The sequence below is a fragment of the Halichoerus grypus genome, chromosome 2 (assembly GCF_964656455.1).
Source record: "Halichoerus grypus chromosome 2, mHalGry1.hap1.1, whole genome shotgun sequence".
NCBI classification, from domain to species: Eukaryota; Metazoa; Chordata; class Mammalia; order Carnivora; family Phocidae; genus Halichoerus; species Halichoerus grypus.
Window position 1 is genome coordinate 33,914,893 of NC_135713.1, and position 23,341 is coordinate 33,938,233.

The window sequence follows — 23,341 nt, forward strand, 5'->3', positions numbered from 1 at the left end:
AAAAATGAAAGAGAAGAAAAAGAGATAGATTTTCAGCCCTTCCCAAAAGTCTACCCTGAAAAAGAATATTAATGAGGGAAGACCAGCACTACAATGTACAAACACCACCACAGTGTACTATATTAAAAGCAATCACAACTTAAATGGTATGGAACTAGTATAAAAATCATTGACAGAGCAACTCAGATAATAAGGAAACAGAATCAACCATATCTTAAGATGTTACATGTGATTACATAAACTTTTCAAAACAAGGAGGGAAGGGGAGGATGACTTAATAAATGGTACTGGAATTACTGAATAGCATGTGGGAAACGCTACCTCAAAGGGTTATCCAATAGACTAAATACATGTATAAAGTACCTATCCTAGGTAGCACCTGGCATACCATACCCTAAAATAAATTCCAGGTAGCTTAAAGGGCAACATTTTTTAAAAACTGAATTACTAGGGATGCCTGGGTGGCTCAGTCAGTTGAGCGTCGGGCGCTTGGTTTCAGCTCAGCTCATCATCTCACGTGTCGTGAGATCGAGCCCTGTGTCATCGAACTGTGTCGGGCTCTGCGTTCAGCAGGGAGTCAGCTTGGGGGTTCTCGCCCTCTGACCCTCCCCCACTTGCACGCACCCTCTCTCCCTCTCTCTCTCAAATAAATAAATAAATAAATCTAAAAAAAAAAAATTACTCAAAGGTAAACTGATCCTGACCAATAGCAAACAGACTCGTAACAGGTGCCAGGGCCTACATCTCCTCATGTAAGATAAAAACAGGAGGTGTCACCTAACAGTCTTTTTTTTTTAACCCATAAATTTTTTTTTATTATTATGTTATGTTAATCACCATACATGACATCATTGGTTTTTGATGTAGTGTTCCATGATTCATTGTTTGCGTATAACACCCAGTGCTCCATGCAGAACGTGCCCTCTTTAATACCCATCACCGGGCTAACCCATCCCCCCACCCCCTCCCCTCTAGAACCCTCAGTTTGTTTTTCACGTAACAGTCTTTTAATCAATTAATCTTGGCAACAGTTAAACACTTCAGCTTCCATTTATATAAACCTTAAATTTACAAAAGCTAGTGTCAAGAAAGCCTCTTAAACTTATAGTGCTATTTATGTGTACAGATGTTAGTACAGTATTCACTGATGGCAAAGCTGGCTTGTAAGGATGGTCAGTTAAGAAGGTTCTCTCTTCGGGGCACCTGGGTGGCTCAGTCGGTTGAGTGTCTGCCTTCAGCTCAGGTCATGGTCCCAGGGTCCTGGGATGGAGCTCTGCATTGAGCCCCATATCGGACTCCCTGCTCTGCAGGGAGTCTGTTTCTCCCTCTTCCTCTGCCTCTCCCCTCACTCGGGCTCTCTCTCTCTCAAATAAATGAATGAATCTTAAAAAAAAAAAAAGTTCTCTCTTCCAGAATTAGATTGTCTAACAATCCTACTACAGCATCAGCAGCAAATACTCTTATAGACTAAGTTACAGCTTACAATTTTTCTTGGCTCCTTTGCCATCATGACAGTAGCGGAGAGTGATTAAAAGACATAGCCTTCAGAGTCAGATAAACTTGGTTCAAATCCTGACTGCCTTTTAGAAAATGTCCACGAACAGATTAGGTAAACTCTCTGAGATTTAGTGCCCTCACCTGTAAAAATATACCTGAATATACCTGTTTTGACTGGCTGGACATCCATTTTGATTATCAGGAACCCATGCCATACTGACTGGTGTTATTAAATATTTTTATTATCATTCCTAATTCTTGGCACAAAGTAAATCCTAATAAATGATAGCTATATTATTATTCATAAAACTTCAAAATAGAATATAAGCAAAAAAATAAAATGTGCATATCTATAAGTAATTAAACATCTCTATTGAACAGTAACTGCACATAAACTACTGAACTATGTACCTTCAGGGTCTCATCAATATTTAACATACCAGAACACCCTAGTTTGGTGAAAAATATAAGCCTATGCATTCTACAGTAACATGTGTATTCCCAAGTCTCATAAAGAAAAAGATTAAATATGAAACTACCTGTTTCTAATTACTTGCCCTCAAATATTACTTATAAAAAAATCTTTGAAAAATTACCTCTTTTCTTTCAGAAGGTATGATGCTTTCAGATAAAAAAGGGCAAACAGCAAAAGAATTTCGAAAATCTAGGGCTCGCTGTAGTTGCTCCTACAAAAAGAAATACATAATGTAACTTTAAAAAATGTAAAATAATTTGAAAATCAATTTAGAGTGACAGTAATCTGGAATACTGATTACTTTCCATATTCTGACTACCTCAACAATATTCTGGCATCAGAAAGAGTTGTTTCTGTGTCATCTTTACTTACTCGGTAAGTGCTAATAACAAAGTGTGTCCTTTGACGAATTCTTTCTGGTTGTTCTAAAGGATGTGCTGAAACAGGAGGTGCCTTTTCAAATAAAAATTCAGAGCCACATGGAGAAAGCTGCAGTCTGGAACCATCAACATATTGTACTTGCACTGAATCGTCTTCATAAAGTACCATTCGCACTTCCGCTGCCATTACTAGGACTATGGATAAAATGTCCTTCCAGGGTGAAGACTGAAGGAAATAGGAAATAGGGTAGCACAAATAGTTCCTTTAATGTACAAAAGTTCTATAATAGAAAATGGATGCATTTTCTAAGAACATAAGCAAAATGTATTTCCCTTGTATTTTTGTTGGAGGAAAAGGGATTATTGGGGCACCTGGGTGGCTCAGTCGGTGAAGCGTCCAACTCTTGGTTTTGGCTCAGGTTGTTATCTCAGGGTTGTGAGATCGAGCCCCACATTGGGCTCCGCACTCAGCCCAGAGCCTGCTTGAGATTCTTCCCCCCTCCCTTTCCCTCCCCCTCTGCTCCTCTCCCCATGCTCTCTCTCTCTCTCTAAAATAAAAAAAAATTTCGGTCGCCTGGGTGGCTCAGTCGTTAAGCGTCTGCCTTTGGCTCAGGTGATGATCCCAGGGTCCTGGGATCGAGTCCCACATCAGGCTCCCTGCTCGGCAGGAAGCCTGCTTCTCCCTCTCCCACTCCCCCTGCTTGTGTTCCTGCTCTCACTATATCTCTCTCTGTCAAATAAATAAATAAAAAATCTTTAATAAATAAATTAATTAATTAAAAAAATTTTTAAGAAGCAAAATAAATAAATTTTAAGAAGTGATTATTTTACTACATACTTTTAAATTATCTGACATTAACAACCTGAACAGAATGCCTTGATTAACCCCGAGGGCTTTACTCCAATGTGGGAAGATAACCTAAAGGGATAAGAAAGCTCACCAAGTTATAACTGCCTTTATACTTTCAATAGCTTTAGTTCTCCTGAAGTTTAATTTCTGTAAATTATATGCTCAGTAAGTCAATTCATATAATAAGCAAATTCCATCTTTGCGATAAGAATACAGCAAATCATTTGTAATATATGCAAAAGGCAGGCCAAAAGTAACTATTAGGCCTAAGAAAAAGAACACTGAAAAAGAAATCCCAATACCCGGATTTTTGTTCCTAGTCTGACATTAAGGAAGTAGTTCCATGTCACTCCTGAGCAAGCTAAGTAATCTTCTAGTGTCTTAGACTCACTTATTTCACCGAATTCAATTTCCTCTTCCCTACCTCTAAAATGACTGTCATCGCCTACGCTTTCCATAAAGGGTTGACTGAAGGGCAATTAGAGGGTTGGGTTCCATTCATACTCCACCATGTACTAGCTAAATACTTCAGGCTGTTTGTTTCCTTATTTGTAAAATGGGGCATAGTAACAAGATTGTTGCAAGGATTGAACCAGACAACACATATGCCAGTGCCAGAATTGCAATGTCGCTTTGTAGGAGCCCAATCTTTTTTTTTTAAGATTTTATTTATTTGTCAGAGAGAGAGAGAGAGAGAGAGAGAGAGAGCACAAGCAGGGGGAGCGGCAGGCAGAGGGAGAAGGAGGCAGGGGGAGAAGCAGGCTCCCTGCCGAGCAAGGAGCCTGATGCAGGACTCCATCCCAGGACACTGGGATCATGACCTGAGCCGAAGGCAGACACTTAACTGACTGAGCCACCCAGGCGTCCCATGAACCACCCAGGTGTCCCGGAGCTCAGTAGATCTTATGATTCCTTTCTAACACCGTTGCCATCCTCTCTGACACTTACCCATCTCCCTCTAGAACATCATCCTTTTTTGTTTTAATATTTATTCATTTAAGAGAGGGAGAGAGGGTGGGGGAGGGGCAGAGGGAGAGAATCTTCAAGAAGACTCCCCGCTGAGCGTGGAGCCCAGTGCAGGGCTCCATCTTACCACCCTAAGATCACGACCTGAGCTGAAACCAAGAGTTGGAAGCTTTACCAACTGAGCCATCCAGGTGCCCCGAGGACATCATCCTTTTTAAGACTTTCCTTTCTAAACACTAGCCCATCCTCTTCTAGGGCATTATCTCCTACTACTCAGGTGGTCAACTTTCACCTGACAGAAAAAAGTAACTTTCCTCAGTTTACCCTTTTTGCCTACCAAAAAACTTCTCCAGTATAATATCCACTCATTGTCTACTTTCTCTCCCATCCGTCTTCAGTCCATTGCAATCCAGCCTTTCTCCACCTTTCTACTGAAATTGTTTCACAACGGTCACCAATGTCTTCCCACACCCAGTAACTTCAGTCTTCATCCTACTAAACTGCTCACTCTGTGATAGTGCTGTCCACCTTCCCCCGCACCAAACTCTCTTTTCCTCTGCCTTTTATTTTTTTAAAAAAGGAGGGAGTGCCATGGTTTCTCCCACTACATCTACCTCTATTTTTATTTTAATTTTTTTAATTTTAAGTGGACTCCACACCCAATGTGGGGCTTGAACTCATGATCCTGAGATTAGGAGTCACATGCTCTACTGACTAAGCCAAACAGGGACCCCTACCTCTGTTTTTAGTTTAATCATTCCTTTCACCATTCTCTTAAATCAAGGATTTAAGACCTGACCTTAGTCCCATATCATCTCTTACTATAACCACTCAGGTTGTTTTTATGCCCACCCTTGCCTTTTAAAAAAAATCTTACGCCCTTTCAATGTATGTAATCAGCTACATATGACTGGCCTATAATCCTCTGTAAAATATGTCAGAATATAAGTACACGTTAAGCCATATGGTCTCTCCTGAGGAGATTCACACAATTTTATTAATTCCCCTCTCTAGAAAACTTCCAAATCCACCTGACCTCTCCCCAGAACTTTAAGCTGCCTGCTAGACCTCTCTTCATGTCCTTGTCCCACAGATAAATCAAACTCAATTAACATAACTAAAATGGAACATTGTCACTCCCACCAAAGCAGACTTCTGTAACATCTCCTCATTTCACTTTCACTCTTACCTCCCTCAAGTCCAGTCTACATACAGTAGCCAGAGGGATCTTTTAAAATAAAAATGATATCTATCACATCCTGGCTCACAATCTACCATTTTGCACTTAAATAAAATTCCAAACCATGACCTATAACAGCCACACAATCTGGCCTCATCTTCCCCTCCAAATGTCATCTCCTAACTCTCTTCTCTTGTTCAGGACACTTTAGCTACAGTGGCCTTTTTAATGTTTTTAAAACATGCTGTTTCCTATCTCAGAACCTTTGCACTGTTCTTTCTGCCTAGCATGTCCTTTCCCTGGCTTATCACATGGCTGGCTCTTTGTCTTTTAAGCTTAAATATCACTTCCTCAAAGGCCTGACTTGTTCAACTCAATTAAAGTTGTTCCCAACCACCTCCCAATCACTTTTTTTTTTAAGATTTTTTTTATTTGTCAGAGAGAGAGGGGTGGGGGGAGAGAGCGCACAAGCAGGGGGAGTGGGAGAGGGAGAAGCAGGTTTCCCATGGAGCAGGGAGCCCGATGCAGGACTTGATCCAAGGACCCTGGCTGGGATCATGACCTGAGCGGAAGGCAGATGTTTAACCGACTGAGCCACCCAGGTGTCCCTCCCAATCACTTTTTATCCATTTCATCTTTTTTACTCATAGCATCTATCACTATCGAAACTGATTCTATTCCTTTCCCTGCTTTTTATCTTTTTCCACTAGGATATAAACTCAATCAGACCAGAGACCTCATCTGTCTTATTCACAGCAGTATCCCTGGCATTTAAAACAATACTTAGCAAATAATAAGGGTGCAATAGATATTTAGTTAATGATGAAAGAATAAGTAAGTGAATTTCAAAATTCCTGCTCCTCCTGAATTTGCAATTTGAGTTAATGGCATCTCAATATTAGCAATATTTGACTTTTCACTCTGTTTCTCTCCACTCCCCTGTAACATGTCTTGTTGATTTGGTAGGTTTCTTTTATGAACCTGGCTCCTTTTCCATTTCAGTCCAGCAACTCACTCCTCCATTTCTGCCACTATCCAGGACCTTCTTCAGTTTCTTCCCTCTCCATTTCCAGTATTGCTGTTATAGGTAACTTTTCACAATCCGGACAATACCAACCACTTTACATCACTTGTTTACGTGCTTGTTCATGTCACAAGCAATAAATATTCATAGCAATAAATGTATTTATACTGCATACACACACATATACATATAAATCTCAGATATCTACTTGCTATTTCAGGAAAAAAAAAAACAGGTCGGAAAACTTGTATTTTCTGATTGCCAATTAGGAAAATGTCTCTATGTTTGGCCAAGTTTTTAATTAAAAAAAAAAAGTGGGGAGCCTGGGTGGCTCAGTTGGTTAAGTAACTGCCTTCGGCTCGAGTCATGATCCCGGGGTCCTGGGATTGAGCCCCGCGTCCGGCTCCCTGCTCAGCGGGGAGCCTGCTTCTCCCTCTGCCTCTGCCTGCCACTCCCCCTGCTTGTGCTCTCTCTCTCTGTCAAATAAATAAAATGTTTTTTAAAAAATTTTAAAAAGGTTACAGAGATATAATCATTATTTATTTAAATAACAAGCAGACACAAGAAACAGTGGAATATCTAAAGTTCCCGGCATATTATTAAAAAAACATAATCCGGCTCCAACCTACATTTCAGCCTCATCTCTACTGTCTTATTCCTGTTTGTTTTCACCACCCAGTACATTACGTCAGAGTGTTTAACGATCAAAAGCCACAAGTCTGTACTTGACATCAATGGGACCTCATTCTTCCAAATGGCAGTATCTAGTTACAGAAAAAGCCTCACCAAAACAATAACCAACGTCTGGGACTCACACGGCAGTTCTGAGATGAAAATTCCTGGAAATGAGGCCAAAGGCCCCTTTAATTTGCCAAAATGCTTGAAGCCTGCCCACGACCGCTTCTCCAGGAATATTTCTTGAATTTGACAAATTACCAACGGTGATGTTTCTTGATGAGAGAAAACAATCACAGCCGCAGAGGAATAAGGTCACAGAGAGAGTGTTCTGGACGAGACGTCCGTCGTGTCAGGGTAGCGGGAGAAGGGCTGCAGCGCCAACTATGAACCCGCAAAGAAAACACAGGAAATCAACAGCAATTCAAATCTTCCCGCAACCGGGGGAAGCGTCTTTCCTCTCCGGAAAAAGACCGGAAGTCCCGCCCAGCCCGCGCCCTCCGCTCCGGGGGCCAATCTCCGTCGCGCTCCTAGAGAAGGGCGGGACCGGAAGTAAGGGAGGCGGGCTTTCCCGGTCCTGAATGTGGTTGCTTCCTTCTTGATCTTTACTTCCGATACTCAGGTTAGGACCGGTCGGACCTGTGATTCATCCTTGTCAGGCAGTTCGGCCAAGAGCTGTTAGTGGAGTAATGCATATTTAAATAATCTAAACAACAATTATACCTTAATAAAGCTGTAAAAAAAAACAAACAAAAACTTGGACAAAGATAGAGACTTCTTTTCCTAATTTGGTATCAACTGTGTATCTGCACTTTTTTTCTAAAATAGCAAGTAGCGTGGCTGCTAAATTTATTGTAAGTATTTATGGGGAACTTACTATGTGCTGGGCACCCTGGGGATAAAGCAGGGAATGAGACCCAGGGTCGAGGATGGGGGCTGGAGATTAACTGGAAAGAAAGGAGTAGAAAGTAATTTCGTCACAGTAGTGGTTAAATATTCCTAAACTAAAATACAGAGGTCTGTGAGAGCATGTAGTGGACAAACCTGAGGCTGAGGAAGTATTTCCACTGAAATCCAAAGGGTAAGTATGTTAGCCAAGTACAATGTGGAAAAAGTGTTTCAAGCAGAGCTAACAGCCTGTGTTAAGGCCCTGAGGCCCAAAGGAAAGATCTTGCCCCCTTCGAAAGGCCAGTTTGATTTAAGAATGACTAAAAAGGAGAGAGAGGCTTTTAGGAGCAAGAAGCCTGAATGGGGACTTAGAGATAGGCAAGGGCCAGATCATTATGGATTTATGAATGATGGACTTTATCTTAAAAGCGATGGTAAACTATTACAAGGGCTTTTTTTGGTAAATTTTACTTAACAGTGCAATATTGGTTCTGGAGTAGAATTCGGTGACTCATCACTTACATACAACACCCCTGCCCTCTTTAATAACCATCACCCATCTAGCCCATCCCCCACCCACCTCCATCAACCCTCAATTTGTTCTCTATCCTTAAGAGTCTCTTAGGGCTTGTTTGTCTCTCTCTCCTTTTTTTCTATTCCCACTTCCCATATGTTCATCTGTTTTCTGTCTTAAATTTCACATATATGGTAATTTGTTTTTCTCTGACTTATTTCACTTAGCATAATACACTCTAGCTCCAACCACATCATTGCAAATGGCAAGATTTCATTCTTTTTGATGGCTGAGTAACATTGCGTTGTATATACATACCACATCTTTTTTAACCACCCATCAGTCGATGGATGTTTGGGCTCTCTCCATAATATGGCTGTTGTTGATAATCAAGGGCTTTTTAAGCAAAGGTGGCAGCACCAAGGAATGGGAATAAATCTAACTCCTTAAATTCATCTCCATTTTTGAACGTCTGATAAGCAAACTGACCTCAATCTTACGTAGAGTGTCATAAAGTCACCCTCAGATGCCCTATTTTCATTGATCAGTAACATCAATTTCTATTACACACTGTTAACTTAGGTCCTATCCTGCTCTCACCTTTTTCCTAATGACTAAGAACCTCCTATCTGCAAACTATCTACTACTAAGGGGTTTTGTGATGCTATTTGTATTTTAGAAAGATCCCTGGAATGTCTGAGTGAAGAATGGATTGTAGGATGCAAGAGCAGATGTGGGGAGCCTGGTAGTCTCTTGAAAATGCAATGGGAGAGACGGCATTTCAGACTCAAGATTAGACAGTAAGGATGGAGAGCACAGCTCCAAGAAATATTTACATCAGTTCAATAGTCTTGGGGATGATTGAACAGGACTTAACAGTTCCTCAAGTTCTGACTGGAGTAAGTGGATAGGGGGCAGTGCCATCAGTAAGATGGACACAAGAAAATTTAGGGAATAGCAGGACTTCAATTTTGTGTCTTCCTAGTGCAAATACGTTAGCAAGGTCTAGAAACAGATTAGAAAGAAATCTGGAGGTCAATGTTGATAGCTGCTAACTGAAGCTTTAGGAGAGGATTAAATAGTCCAAGGATATAGTGACATGAGAAGAAAATGTTGACGGAGCTTTGAGGAACACCAATACTTAAGATTAAAGGGAAGAGAATCCCACAAACACTGAGGAACAGCCAGAAAGAAGGCTACTCTATTCCAGATGCCTAGAGGTTTTCAATTTTGGTGTCCCTTCATACTGTCAGATATTGCCTAGAGAACAAGCTAAAGAATCAAATTTCTACTGGATTTAGTGGCATAGATGTCATTGGTGGCTCTACCAAGGGCTATTGTATATAGTGGCAGCAGAAGCTATAGGTCTCAAGAGCAAATAGGAAGGAAATGGAAAACAAATATGGGACATTTGAAGAATCTGGCTAGGAAGCAGATAGAACTGTACAGAAATGTGAGGGCCAGATTTCTCGATGAGAGGAATGACACGTTCAACAGCTCATGCAAAGGGCCAATGGAAAGATTTAAAAAAGAAAAATTACAGACCAAGTAACAACAGAGTTCATGAGAGTGAGGGCATGGGATTCAAGCACATGTGGAACAACTGGCCTTTAACAGGAGGGCTACTTCCTGTACAAGAGGAGGGATGAAATGAATGGGAGGCATTTGTGCACATTTGCCTGATTTCTTCTGCGAAGCAAGTCATTAAATGGGGATGAGAAACAAAGACAGTGGAGTTTGAAACAAGCAAGGTAATAAACACAGTAGGATTACTGGCAGTGCTGATAGCTTAGGTGGTGATTATGAGTTGACACTGGTACAAACCTACCAGAAATAGGACCTCCAGCTGCCTGGTTGCAGCAACAGTGTTGGGTCCATCCAGGGTTGTTTTGCCAGGCTGACACAATACATGACCTAGTATAATTGACCTCAAATTATTTACATCTACTAAAGTCTAGTCAGCCAAAGACCACCAGGTTAAAGCCTGCAGTCTGACAAAATCTTACTGACTTGTAAGCAAGGGAGGAAACTCCAGGGAAAACACGAATGGCATGCTACACAAGAGGAAGGAGGAGGGCACCCACTTTGGTAAAATTTGGATTCCTGCTGAAGGAATCTGAGGAGATTCTAAGGGAAGAGATACCTGTTCTGAGTTGGATGCTGCTTCTGAAGCAAGATTAGAAGCAGGAATTGACTAGGGATTGGTGTGGTTATGAGGTGACGGCTATTTAGTAATTGGGTATCCCCAGTAACAGACAGGTGGGATAGCAAAGCAGGTCTGAAGACAACAAAGCAGTAGTCCTACAAAGGGATCATGATGGTAGTTTATAATTGCATGGCTTTGGGAAAAATATGTCCTGTTAACTTTGTAGCTGGCTTTATCTGTGTCTATCCTCCCAACCAGAAAAACAGCAAGGGTACACCCCCCCACCCCCCATGAGAACTGATTTTCAGTCCTTCAGTCCTGAACAGGTTTTTACTCTTTCATACCACGTGTCTTCTCGTTAAACATGACTGATTTTTTCTTAAACAAATGAGAACTTCCTCCAGATCCATCTGTTCTTCTATATATAAGACTTAATGAAATACCTAATCATGGAATTGCCCTTTTCTGACAATTTCCAATGTAGGGTGAACCTCCAGTTTCTTGGACCCTCTCCCAAATTATCCAACCAAAGCACAAATCCTATTATAATGGGTTCTAATACCCTCTTACTGACACACCCCACAGTTCCCCATATGTGTATTCTGCTTTAGTGCAAAAGTACTAAGCCCAGCCTGTTCAGGTACACGTATATTCCTGGTAGTCTTTGGCTGGAAGGGCATGGACAACATAAAGACAGAAGGTATGAGTTGATGACACAAGTGCCAGATATTGTACAAACCAGTAGTTGTACTTTGTTACCAGAACACAGGCCTATGACCTGCACTAGCACCCGCGGGCATTCTTGCTCATTGGAGACTTGTACTATTAATCCTTACAAGAGACTTAGGACCCATGTTTCTGTTGAAGATACGGCCAACAATTGTAGCACAGGGCTGGCTCTTCCTTTCGGGATATACCGTTGCAGTTTTAAAACATATCCACACATTTCCTGATGGCCTCCTATTTGATATGTCTTTAGTGACTCAGAACTAAGACTGTAATGGAAGTTAATGCTGTGTGCAGCTTCCAAATGCAGCTTCTTCCTGAGTCTTCTACAATGCCCCCTCCAAAATCCAGCTGCCATGTTTGTGAAAAGTCCAGGCCACATGGACAGGCCATGTGTAGGTGGGTCTTGCCAAGTGATAGCTTCAAGTCATCTCGGCCCAGTCAGCCATGCGAGTGAAGAAGACTTCAGATGATTACAGCTCCCGGCCATTTGAACCACCTCCAGTCCTTAGTTTTCCCAGCTGAGGCCGCAAACACTGCAGAATAGAAAAAAGCCATGCCCTGTCCAAATCCCTAAACCACAGAACTCATGAGCATAATAAAATGCTTATTGTTTGAAGACATTAAATTTGGGTGGTTATTTAAACAGCCCTAGTAACTGGAACACATAATGATCCTGAGTACAGCAATGATTGGTGACAATGAGCTAGTGGACAAAGCTGGATAGTTATTCACAAAGCAACCATGAGAAGTTTAAAGTATATTCAGTTATCATGTACTTGGCCCCTGGTCTAATGTACTCCCTCTTCCCCATACCCCTTCCCCCTCACCCCCAAGATTTACAATGAGCACAGTCTTTGGAGAACTGCAGATTAAAGTAATTATCTACCACATTACAGGAGCCATTTTGAAAAAAAGAATCCTATTACAAGTTCCAAAAACCCCAATTATATATATCCTTCCCTTTTACAATAAGGAATCTAAAGGTTAATGTTTTATATTTAATTTTTCCAACTAGACTTGTTACTGAATTCTTAACACACACTGAACAGGATATCTTCTAGCATAGTTTGATTTCAAACACTTAATTTTATGACATCAAAGTTGAACAGAAATTCTTTAAAATATCAGGATACCACTCCAAAAACTTAGAGGAAAACAAAACTATTTAAATTTTATTTTCAAAGTCTAACTTTAATCCAGACTGAACAAACAAGCTGAAAAGTGAGAAAGCTAACTGTATTAGCAGACACAGATGTACCAAATGTAAAACAGTGGGTTATTAACAGAACTATTTACATGCATATTTACAAGCAATCCTTTTGTACATAAGTTTTTAGTTAGCTGGAAAAAGGCTTTTGACATTAGGTACAAATATTTTTAAATAGGGCTGAGGTGGTACTGCATTATAGTAAAAGTATTAGAAAAGTGATCCTCAGGGTGTATCAATTATAAAGCAGGTGAAAACTTGAGTGACAAAGATCTAGTAAAATTCTCTAGTAAAAAAGTCAATGCAACTCATGCTACAAAATAAAAATGAAAGCCATATAAATAAAGCAGAATAATGTTCTAGGCTTTTGGGTAATGAAAAGTTGGGGGGTGCGGTGGGGAAGAACAATTCCAATAAATCCTAAGTGAAGAATCCTGGTTGTTTAGTTGGGAGTTTTAAGTCTTTTTTTTTTTTTTAATGACATTTTAAAAGCCCTTGGTATCAAATAGCATCTGGATATGTAAATCAGTTGTTAATGATATATTCTAAGACTTTAGTGCTAAAGATTTTCATGATTGTGATTCATACTTGAAACCCAATTCATTGAGACAACGTAAAACTAAATGAAAGCTATATACTCATCTAAAAAAGGATGCTACATTTTGCAATAATACATATTTCCAGGCTAAGACTTTTTCCCTCAAGAAAAGTAGAATTTAAAGGTTAAGCTTCTAACCAACTAGCAAAATTTACTTTCAACATTTCATTTATTTCAAAATCGGTTTTATTGCAGCCAAAACAGTGGAATTAACTGTACATAATAAACTATTATATATATATACACATTTTAAGTTATAGGGAATAAAGTTTATTTTGGCAGATAGTGTTAAACAAAATTAAAGTTGCATACATTAGTAACATAACTCAACATCCTTAATTTGGTATAAGTGTGACACATTTTCCTGTTTTCCTGTGTTCTGCTAAATCACCATAACCTAAACTGCTTTATAAAACTGTTATGTTGAAATTTAGCTTTACTGTTTTCGCTTACGCTCTGATTCCAAACAAAACTTTTCATAAGCTTCTTCTATCTCTGGGTCCATCTCATCATCAATATCATCCAAGTATCTATGAAAGAAGTAAAGATGATTCATAAGTTTAACATTTTTCAATTCAGAAATATCTAAGATGCTAAGCCACACAAAAAAGTATGGTGATATAACTTTCTTAGACTATTACAGAATGTAAGCACTTTTCAGAATTACATACATGTCAGTCCTCAGACAACCAAACGCTTAATCTGAGCAGTTACCTTTCACACTGGATTCTGAGTCTCTTGTGTTTGAAATTAAGCTTGTTATACTTTTAGACGTATGTTAAAAAAAAATTTAAGTTATCTCTACACCCCATGTGGGGCTCAAACCCACAACCCCAAGATCAAGAATCCCATGCTCTTCTGACTGAGCAGTCAGGCGCCCAACATATGTTAAATTCTTAACCTAACCTAAAAGTGAATTCAAAGTCTCGACATCTAAATTTGGGGGCTCAAGATTGATATTATTTTCATAAACTTACCTTAATCACACTATAATTAGAACATAATTTCAGATATGCCATTCACCTCTAATAATGCAAAGTTTTATGTCTACTTTTTTTTTTTTTAAGATATTATTTATTTGATAGAGACAGCACAAGCAAGGAGAGTGGCAGGGAGAGGGAGAAGCAGGCTCCCCACTGAGCAAGGAGCCCAATGCAGGGCTCGATCCCAGAACCCTGGGATCATGACCTCAGCTGAAGGCAGAGGCTCAACCGACTAAGCCACCGAGGCTCCCCTATTTTATATCTACTTAACATCAGAAATGGTATTCTTGAAATGACAATTTAGTCACATTCCATTTATCTGGAATCACTTTCATAACAAGAAGCTACCTTCGAGATCATCTATCTCAGAATTTTTCCAACTATTAGGTAGTTTAAAATGATGGAAAACAAAGCTTTCCACAGTTAAGTATGGGTAGAAAATTTAAAGAGCCCACTAAGGATTTAATATACATATTCTTACTGAATACCCATAGCCATCTTAAAAAGATAGGTACTACTATCATCTCCATTCTTTTTAAGTAATCTCTACACCCAACATGGGGCTCGAACTCACAACCCTAAGATCAAGAGTCACATGTTCTACTGACTGCACCAGACAGGCGCCCCATCATCTCCATTTTAGAGATAAAAGAAAAAAAGACTCTGGAAGGAGGTTAAGTAAATACTCTAAGATTTGGGTTAAATATGTAGCACAGCCAGAATCTGACTCCAAATCTTTTCCCTTTTCTACACTTTTCCTCTACAACGTGTTGTCTATATGTCTCCCCACCCCACAATAATCCTTTCCACCTACGTATGTGACAAAACTATCTTGCCAATCCTACCAACTGCTGATGGGTCTTTCTGTCATTGTTCCTCCATTTCTAGTACAAGGCCATGTGTTGAAATGGCCATAAGTGTATCAGGGCAAGAGCATGTAATATTTACCAAGCAAAACTTCACAGGACAATCTGAAATTCAATGCCAAGAACAGCTTGAACTTCCAGTGGTATACCCAGCAGGGTTGAACCTTTTTCTTATTGGGCTTGAGTCCTTACAACCCTATTTTTTTTTTTAATTGAACTAGTATGTAAAAAAAATATGGTTAACATTAGATCTCAAACAGACTTATAAATGTCACTAGATGGGGGAGAGAATAAAAGTGGTTCACTTTTTTAACCTACAACATACATGAGAGATGAGACGTAGGAAAAAATTAAGTCAGTTTTAATTTATTCCCTCCTCCACTTAGAAGAATACCTGAATAACTGGTCCAAATTCACATAAACTGTTAAGAGAGCTGGGACCTAACCTCACAAGTTCTTGGTTCTTCTATAACTCAGTGTAATGCAATCTGATGGTAAGGGAGTAGCAAAAGTTTCTTTTATTACAAAGAATGGCAGGTAGGGATCGAGAGATGTGAATGGGACTATAACTTACACCTTCCCATCAGTCCAAACACTTAATGTAGTTATCAGCATTCTCTTTAATCTTAATTCATCCTTTAAAACAGCTAAGATCTGAGTCTTTTACTGTCTGCCAGGAGGTGGTTCTAAGTATGTATGTATTTTCACCTGGTTCTCAAAGGAACTCAAGGAAGGGTCTACTATTTCTACTTTACAGATGGAAAAAACAGGCACAGAATTTGCCTAAGACCTTACAGTATTAGAGCTGAACTGAATCTATTTTACAAAACTATACTTGAGTATACCACTATTTTAGTTTTTCCCCTTCAGATATATATACATTTTCAGAATCAGAGTTTATGTTTTCTAGTATGATTTCCTGAAAATTTTTGGTAAGTCATACATGTATACCATTGCAACACCATCAAATCAAAATGTGCATTCTTCATCTACCTTTTTCTAATCTAAACTCCATCTACAAACTATGGCCACAGAAATATCACAAAGAAAGTTAATAGCTAGGAAGAACTTACGGATCACCAGCCCCTGATAAATCTGTCCCATTTTCTTCATAATCTGGAAAAAAGTCTTCTCTTTCAAGTAACTCTTGATATTTCTCTTGGTAATCTATAAAAAAAAATTTTAAAAATGCTGACAAAAGTCATAAAATGGCCAGTTATCCTTAAAAATGACTTTTAATATTAGTTTTCATTTAAGGAGAGCCAGTGTTTAAATAGCAGGAAGCTTCCAGGTGCATATTTAATAGCTTTTACAAAACTTATATTCTAACTGGCTTGCTTCTGCCACCTGCGTGCTCATAAATCTTAACATTCCTCTAATTCCATGTTGCAAATCAAGGCCACTGTGGATATACCATAGCCAACGTGTATGCCGCTTATACTCTCTGCTGCTTCTTTCCATAAGACAAAACATGTATCTATATAACTTGTTGGGAAAAAACATGTTCTTCCATATTCCTGTTCTTCCTTCCACAAGGAAGGATTTTAATCAAATAGCCCGGCCTCTGTTCCCCTTCCTCTTTCCCGAGGAAGTCAAGTGAGCTAGTGGCTAGCAACTAACAGCCACCGGCCCATGTTTCTCAATCACATTAGCTAACCTAGCAAAGGTTCTGAGCACAGGGGATTTTCTTTTCTTCCCTCAGAGACAGCTGGAAGGTAGCTATCTGATAAATGTTTCAGCTATACGAACTTTCCCTTGGTTGGGTTCTTCCAAGGCAATACGGGTAATTTTATAGCTCTCCATCTGCCAACTGTCTTAGGCAGAGTTACTGAGTATCTTTTAAGATTAGCATGTCCATATGGAGTACTTATCTCTGAATAATAAAACAGATCAGTGTGTATTAAAACTAGTTACCTTAAAATTGGTTTCTTGTGAACAATAGCTACCTCAAATTTCAACAAGATAATTACATTAGACCGTATTTTCCCCAAGATTGCCAATCTCTATAAAACTTATTCCAGCTTAAAGGGTTGGTGATATTTTGACATCCAATTTTGGCAATTTGGAGACAATTTTAACTGTAGAACCTTCCTGCAACAAATACTTGAGGTAACAGATAAGACAAACATTCTTTTAAATGCACAGATGAGTTCAGAAAAAAGAAAATCAAGTCCCTTGATGACCAACAAAAAGGGAACTGAAAATCATACATACCTACTCCAGCCAGGAGGCTGGCAGACCACATGCTCTCAGTTAACAAAGGGGCTTGGATTTAAAAACCTACAGAAGTTCAGAAAGCAAGGTCTTGGGCCCATGTGAAACAGAGATGGAATTCATGCCCACACCCACCTCTACCTACAAAAACCCGGGCCCTTCAAAGGGTGGATATCTCAAAAAAAGGTGGACCAGGAAAAAAACAAAATGGAAAACACTCTGGTGGCAAAGAGAGATAGCAAAGAAGCTTGCTGGTCTCTTCCTGGGTTTGAAGTAGAAACAACAGTACTCTGAACAAACTGGTTCCTCAGAAAATTTGTAATAATGGGCCTAGACCTCAAATTTCTACTACCCACATAAAAAACCCTATAACAAGAAAATAAAAACTTGTTCCAAATCAGTTTTACCCCTGTGGCTCCTTGGCAGGAAAAGATGTTACTACAACCCAAGCCATAAGGAGTTTTCATGAAGAAAAACAAAAAACAAAAAATTTGTTGCAGTTAAAACATGAGAGCAGTCATAAATGGCCACAATATGTATAACTTCAAATGGTTTAGAAAAGTGTGGACAGAACAAGTGATAAAGCAAATAGAATAAACGTTAACAAAGGGTACATGTGGGTAATGGGTGGATGGGTGTTATTTGTACAATTTTTACTTTTGTAACTTTTCTGTAAGTTTGAAATCCTTTCCAAAAAAAGTTTAAGACCATTAAATATCAGATTGCAATTAAAAAAAAAGATCAAAATAAATTTTATGTGATAATCAAAAATAACAGCAAGGTTAGAATTAAAAGACAACAAAAATGTGAAACAAAAATAAGCATGTTTAGAAATTTCTATAGACAAAAGAACAAATAGGTTGAACAAATGAGACACAGATGAACAAAGAACCAAAACGATTCAAGGTAACTTTGAAGACTAAGAAAATCTGTCTTACCAGACATAGCAAGATTTAAAGTAAAGTAGTAATTAAGACTGTGGTATTGGTATTAAGACAGACAAAAGATCCACATGCACAGACACAGACTAAGATACAAGTTAGAGAGGACGGACATGGTACACATCAGAGGGACTGCATTTTACTGAGGAGAGAGAATGGGTAACTCAACACCGGTTGCTGAGACAAGAGAACATGGAATATTTAATTCCTACTACATCTATCACATAAAGATTAGCCAGATGGATTAAAGACCTCAATATGAAAAAGCAACAAAGACTTTTAGAAGAAAATGGAATTTGATGGTAATAAGGAAACCTTAGCCACTGAGAGCAGGAACAAGACAGATATAGTGACATGAAAACTCGAAGCTTCTATAGGATAAGACAAACATAATGGAAAGACAGCATATACTGGGAGAACCTCAGAGTCACTTTCTGGGCTATGTAAGGAATTACAAATCAGTTAAGAAACAAACGATCCAAGACAAGTATGGGCAAAGAACACAAATAGGCAATTCTTAAAATTCTTAAAAAAAAAAAAATTCTTAAAAAGAAAACAACTGTCAATAGAAACATGAAAAGAAATTCATTATCACTAGTAAGGAAATGAAAGTTTACAATTTGGTACAATCTAACTGACAACAATAAGGTCTGGTAATAAGTGTTGCCATGGATGAGAAACAGGAATCCTCATGTTCTGCTGGGGGCATATCACGTGGTATAGTCAGACTGGAAAGCTGGTTAGCAACATTTAGTGAAGTAGAAGATGCAGGTAACCTACAATGTAGCAACTGTACTTCTTCACCCTGAAGAACCTCCTGCATGTGCACAAGGACTACTTAAAGAGTACAGCACTCTATAGTAAGGAGTGTGAGCCACCCAACCACCCTCAAGTAGGGACCTATAACCAGTGCTGTACTCTGAGTGCAGTATTATTTGGCATTTAAAACGAACCAATGTGCTTTTTATATTCTGAGTGTTTCATAATTTAAAGCTGAAAGTTAAGGAGTCCTTCTTTCCAGCTCCTCTGAGGAACACGAGGTGCCTGCTATCCAGAATAAGCAAATGGGAAAATTCCGAACAATAAGCTGGTTATGATTTTTATCAACTGGGAAAATTTTCTCTTGCTCATACTGCAGTCCCATTTATCACAATTAAAGAAATCTTTCTATAAATGGCCCTTTTCTGGAAGGGGAAGTGTGCTGAGATTTAGATTTTAATTAACTTTGACCTACTGACTATTAATGAAACCCATAATTCTTAGTATCTGCAAGTATTAACCCATAGTAACAAATGTTGTACTCTATGTAGTGACTAGAACCATCTTTCCCTTCTATTTTAACCACCTAAAGCTTACAGTATAAAAATGAAATATTAGAGAAAATATAAAACAAAAATGGTTGCATTTAATCAAGGGATTCCTCCAAAACCACTATCAGGATGACAAGATACTATATACACAGAGTCAGACTTTCCACTTGAAATGGTTCAAAGCAGTTGTCCCTGTAAAGAATATTCTATAGGAAATAAACATTTACAAACATTTACCCTGTATCTTAGAACAATGTGCCTGCTTCAAACAGTTACAGCTTTGTACCCGTGAGGGTATGGTTTTCTGTAACTCACTAGCTTACCAAGCAATGGGGGGCAAAGCACTGTGAGACAGCCTACCTGGGTCGGCCGCAGTGAAAGGAACACCGTCAGAGGTATAAAATGTTGGTTCATTCTAGGATGAATCAAAGTGATACAAATATGTAAGCATTTCAGAATTTATTTTTTAAAGCACATTAATTAACGAAGCATGGCTGAGGTCACTCATCTGCACCTGATAATGCAAGATCGCACAAAAAACTAGCTTCCTAATAGCCATTTTCATTTCATTGGGAAAGTCTATGGTTTTCAGATTTCTATTCTATTCTCTCAAGTTCCTGCGGCTGTAACCCTGCTGTCTAGTCTGTCACACTCGTGATGAACTGTTTTGTTGTGCACTGTGATTTAGCGTTGTGTCAGCTTATTTTGAGTTGTGGTTCTCCCCCCACCCCCCACCATTTTTTAAAGAATTTCCATGGCTGGGGTTATAGGAGCATTTCTCCATTGTTGCATTAGGTTTGGTCATGTCAGGAGCTTCAGGGCATCATTGGCCTGGTGATCACTTTTATTTTCTTAATTTACTACAACATGCAAAGTAAAAGTGTGAGATGCAGGCCTTTGGTTATAATTTCTCTGGAAAAACTTCCCACAATCCCACACTCAACTGGGTCCAAGCCTTATTGATTTCCCTTGCCACTGGATGGATCTTTCTCTAGTCCATGCTTTCCTTAGAGGATTCCATGTTTCTTCCCTATTTACCTGGCCTGCTGGCTGCCATGTGACCCTACGCCAATGAAAAGAGTTACTGGCATTAAATTCTGAGAATACCTTTTTTTTTTTTTTTTAAGAATACCTTTATGTACCTCATCTAGAAATTTCCAAAATTGGATCCAAAATGTAAACGCTGGCATACCATAAAATAATTAGGATCGTTTTCAGGTGTTGCTTCTCTGTACGTTGAAGTTGCATGCACTCTACCCCAGTTACTTGACCGGAGTTCAACAAGCTTCAAGAGCATCTGTTTCACATCTCTGCAGACAGGTTGAAAAGGAGTTAAGGGTATCCACCAAAGTGTTGTTAGGCTCTAGAATACCACAGACTCCTAAAACCATGTTTCATAAATTTAACATGTACATCTAAGTGCTTTGATTTTTTAGGCATTTCCTATATTGACATAACATTTTTTTTTTTTTAAAGATTTTATTTATTTATTTATTTGAGAGAGAGAGAGAGAGAGAGAAACAGCATGAGAGGGGAGAGGGTCAGAGGGAGAAGCAGGTTCCCCGCCGAGCCGGGAGCCCGATGTGGGACTCGATCCCAGGACTCCGGGACCATGACCTGAGCCGAAGGCAGTCGCTTAACCAACTGAGCCACCCAGGTGCCATGACATAACATTTTTTTTTTTAAGCAGCCTTGGAAGTTGTTCCATCTGGGGTGCTTGGATGGCTCAGTCGGTTAAGTGTCTGCCTTTGGCTCAGGTCATGATCCCAGGGCTCCGGGATCAAGCCCCACATCGGGCACCCTGTTCAGCAGGGAGCCTGCTTCTCCCTCTTCTCCCTGCCTGTGCTCTCTCTCTCAAATAAAATCTTAAAAAAAAAAAAAGTTATTCCATCTAACTGTGACTATATGGTTCTTAAAGGCAGTACCTATCCCACATTTTTATGCCTCCAACTGGACTTAAAATTGTACCTCACCCAAGTATTTACTGAACAATTTAAAGTCTGAATCATTTTACTTTTCAATGGACTCCTATCTCACCACAGGAAAATCTTAACTTTTTCAATTTATAAACACAACTGAACAAAAAAAGCCAGGTGAGCAGAAGCCATAACTAAAATATTATACCTTTAAAGGAAATATTTCTGTAGGTCTGTAAGATTTCAATTCTTTCGATGATAGCATACATCACAGGTTAAAAAACAAGGCCCACAGAAAAAGAAATTGAGATCCACTGGCTAGCTACCCACCTGCTGCAATTTGCATCTAGGACAACATTCTCAATTCTCTGAATGATTTCTTCCATATCAGTCTTTCCTTTCTCCTTCCAGGCATCTTCCAAAACTGACCCTGTCAACTAAAAAAGCAGGTTATCAGTAAAATAAGGGATTCAATAAAGTACAGAAATTCTTAAAAAAAAAAAAAGTATTCATAGCAATTCAAGCATTCTTTAAAGAAAATGAACTTGGTAAGTTAAATACTCCCAATTATTCTCCACCATCTAACAGTCAGGAATCTCTATTTTTCCTGATTGAGAGAAATTAAAGCAGAACCTGAATCACAGGTTTTATGTATCAATGACTATAGGGTATATTCCCCATGTAAGTTAGGCTATAAAATTTTAATCAACCTTTCGCTTTTTGAAATAAACAAGTATAGAAGCTCTGAGTTTAAAAAAAATAAAAAATACAAACTTCGGGGGGGGAAGAAAAGAGGTAAGGATATAAACCGGTAATTCATAGGAAAAAAATGGCTAACAAATGTGAAGAAATGCTTAAATTCACTAGTGATCAGGAAAATGCAAAACAAGATTTTTGTTTTTACTCATTACCCATGACAAAACAAACCAGGATTGATTATATCCATCACTGATAAGAATATGGGGAAAGCAGTATACTCATTCACTGTTGGTAGGACAACAACCAAACCACACACTGGTTTAGCATTTAGAAGGGAAATTTGACATTACTTCTCAAAATAAAGTATACTACGCGCACTGACCCACCAAATCTATGTGTAGGAATCAAACCTACATAAACAACTGCACATATAGAAACGAAGTTACTGCAGAAAGAGGTAAATCTTTTGTGCCAAAGATCTTAAGATATTTGTTAGATTAAAAAAAAGCAAGCCAAAAAGAGTGAGATTTTTTTGAGGGCACACATACATACATGGGAAAGGAAGGAAAGGAAATTTAGAGATGGGGGTGAAGGACTTCCATTTTTTGCTTCTAAATTTGGATTCTCGTATTTAAAAAAATCAGTACAGGGTAGCACGGGTGGCTCAGTTGGTTAAGAGTCCGAGTCTTGATTTCGGCTCGGGCCATGATCTCAGGGTCGTTGAGATTGAGGCCCATGTCAGGCTCTGTGCTCAGTGCGGAGTCTGCGTGTCCCTCTCCCTCTGCCCCCCGCCCCCAAATCCTGCTCATGCACTCTCTCTCCCCCCCAGAAAATCTTAAAATAAAATCAGCACATACTGCTTTTCCAATATTTAAATTCAAGAGCAAAGCAAAATGTCAATATTTAACTTAAAGAAAAAAATTTAATCTTGAATTCACTGCATACTATACATACTTTCCTTCCTCTAAATCATATACGAATGGGGTAGAAAGATGAATTTTAAGACAAACATAAGTAAAACCTACCTTCAGTAATTTTACTGCACAAATTAAGTTGTCATCCATAGGATTAGAAAAGAGAGCGTTCAGCAACTCCCGAAGACCAACCTGAAGAATATCTGCTCTTGTAACCTGTCCATTTGTTCCCTTGATCTTTTGGGACAGAAGAAAATGAAAAGCAACCATGCCAAAATACTACAACAGATAAATAAATGGTCTAACGTCTTGGCAAAATAAGTGTTTTAAGTTAAACAATACAAAAATCAGAAATGCTCTTGTATCTTC

General features: G+C 39.0%; 2 protein-coding genes across 7 annotated transcripts in view; both read right to left on the reverse strand.

Moving 5' to 3' along the window:
• The window catches only part of C2H5orf34 (chromosome 2 C5orf34 homolog), a 35,729-nt gene extending 27,172 nt beyond the window's left edge, over window positions 1-8,557 (reverse strand). For 2 of the 3 annotated variants that reach the window (XM_078066699.1, XM_078066698.1), the window contains exons 1-3: window positions 7,188-8,557; window positions 2,345-2,578; window positions 2,094-2,183 (exon numbers count right to left, since the gene is read on the reverse strand). In XM_078066699.1, coding sequence (XP_077922825.1) covers window positions 2,094-2,183; window positions 2,345-2,539 — 285 coding nt within the window. In that variant the 5' untranslated portion in view covers window positions 2,540-2,578; window positions 7,188-8,557. Of the gene's footprint in view, window positions 1-2,093; window positions 2,184-2,344; window positions 2,579-7,158 lie in introns of all 3 variants that reach the window. The other variant, XM_036067202.2, reaches the window with a different exon arrangement.
• Window positions 8,558-12,469: 3,912 nt separating this feature from the next.
• PAIP1 (poly(A) binding protein interacting protein 1) overlaps window positions 12,470-23,341 on the reverse strand; it is a 31,593-nt gene continuing 20,721 nt past the window's right edge. For all 4 annotated transcript variants that reach the window (XM_036067198.2, XM_036067197.2, XM_036067195.2 and 1 more), the window contains exons 6-11: window positions 23,084-23,209; window positions 21,690-21,796; window positions 20,636-20,753; window positions 19,804-19,858; window positions 16,052-16,145; window positions 12,470-13,659 (exon numbers count right to left, since the gene is read on the reverse strand). In XM_036067198.2, coding sequence (XP_035923091.1) covers window positions 13,566-13,659; window positions 16,052-16,145; window positions 19,804-19,858; window positions 20,636-20,753; window positions 21,690-21,796; window positions 23,084-23,209 — 594 coding nt within the window. In that variant the 3' untranslated portion in view covers window positions 12,470-13,565. The remainder of the gene's footprint in view (window positions 13,660-16,051; window positions 16,146-19,803; window positions 19,859-20,635; window positions 20,754-21,689; window positions 21,797-23,083; window positions 23,210-23,341) is intronic.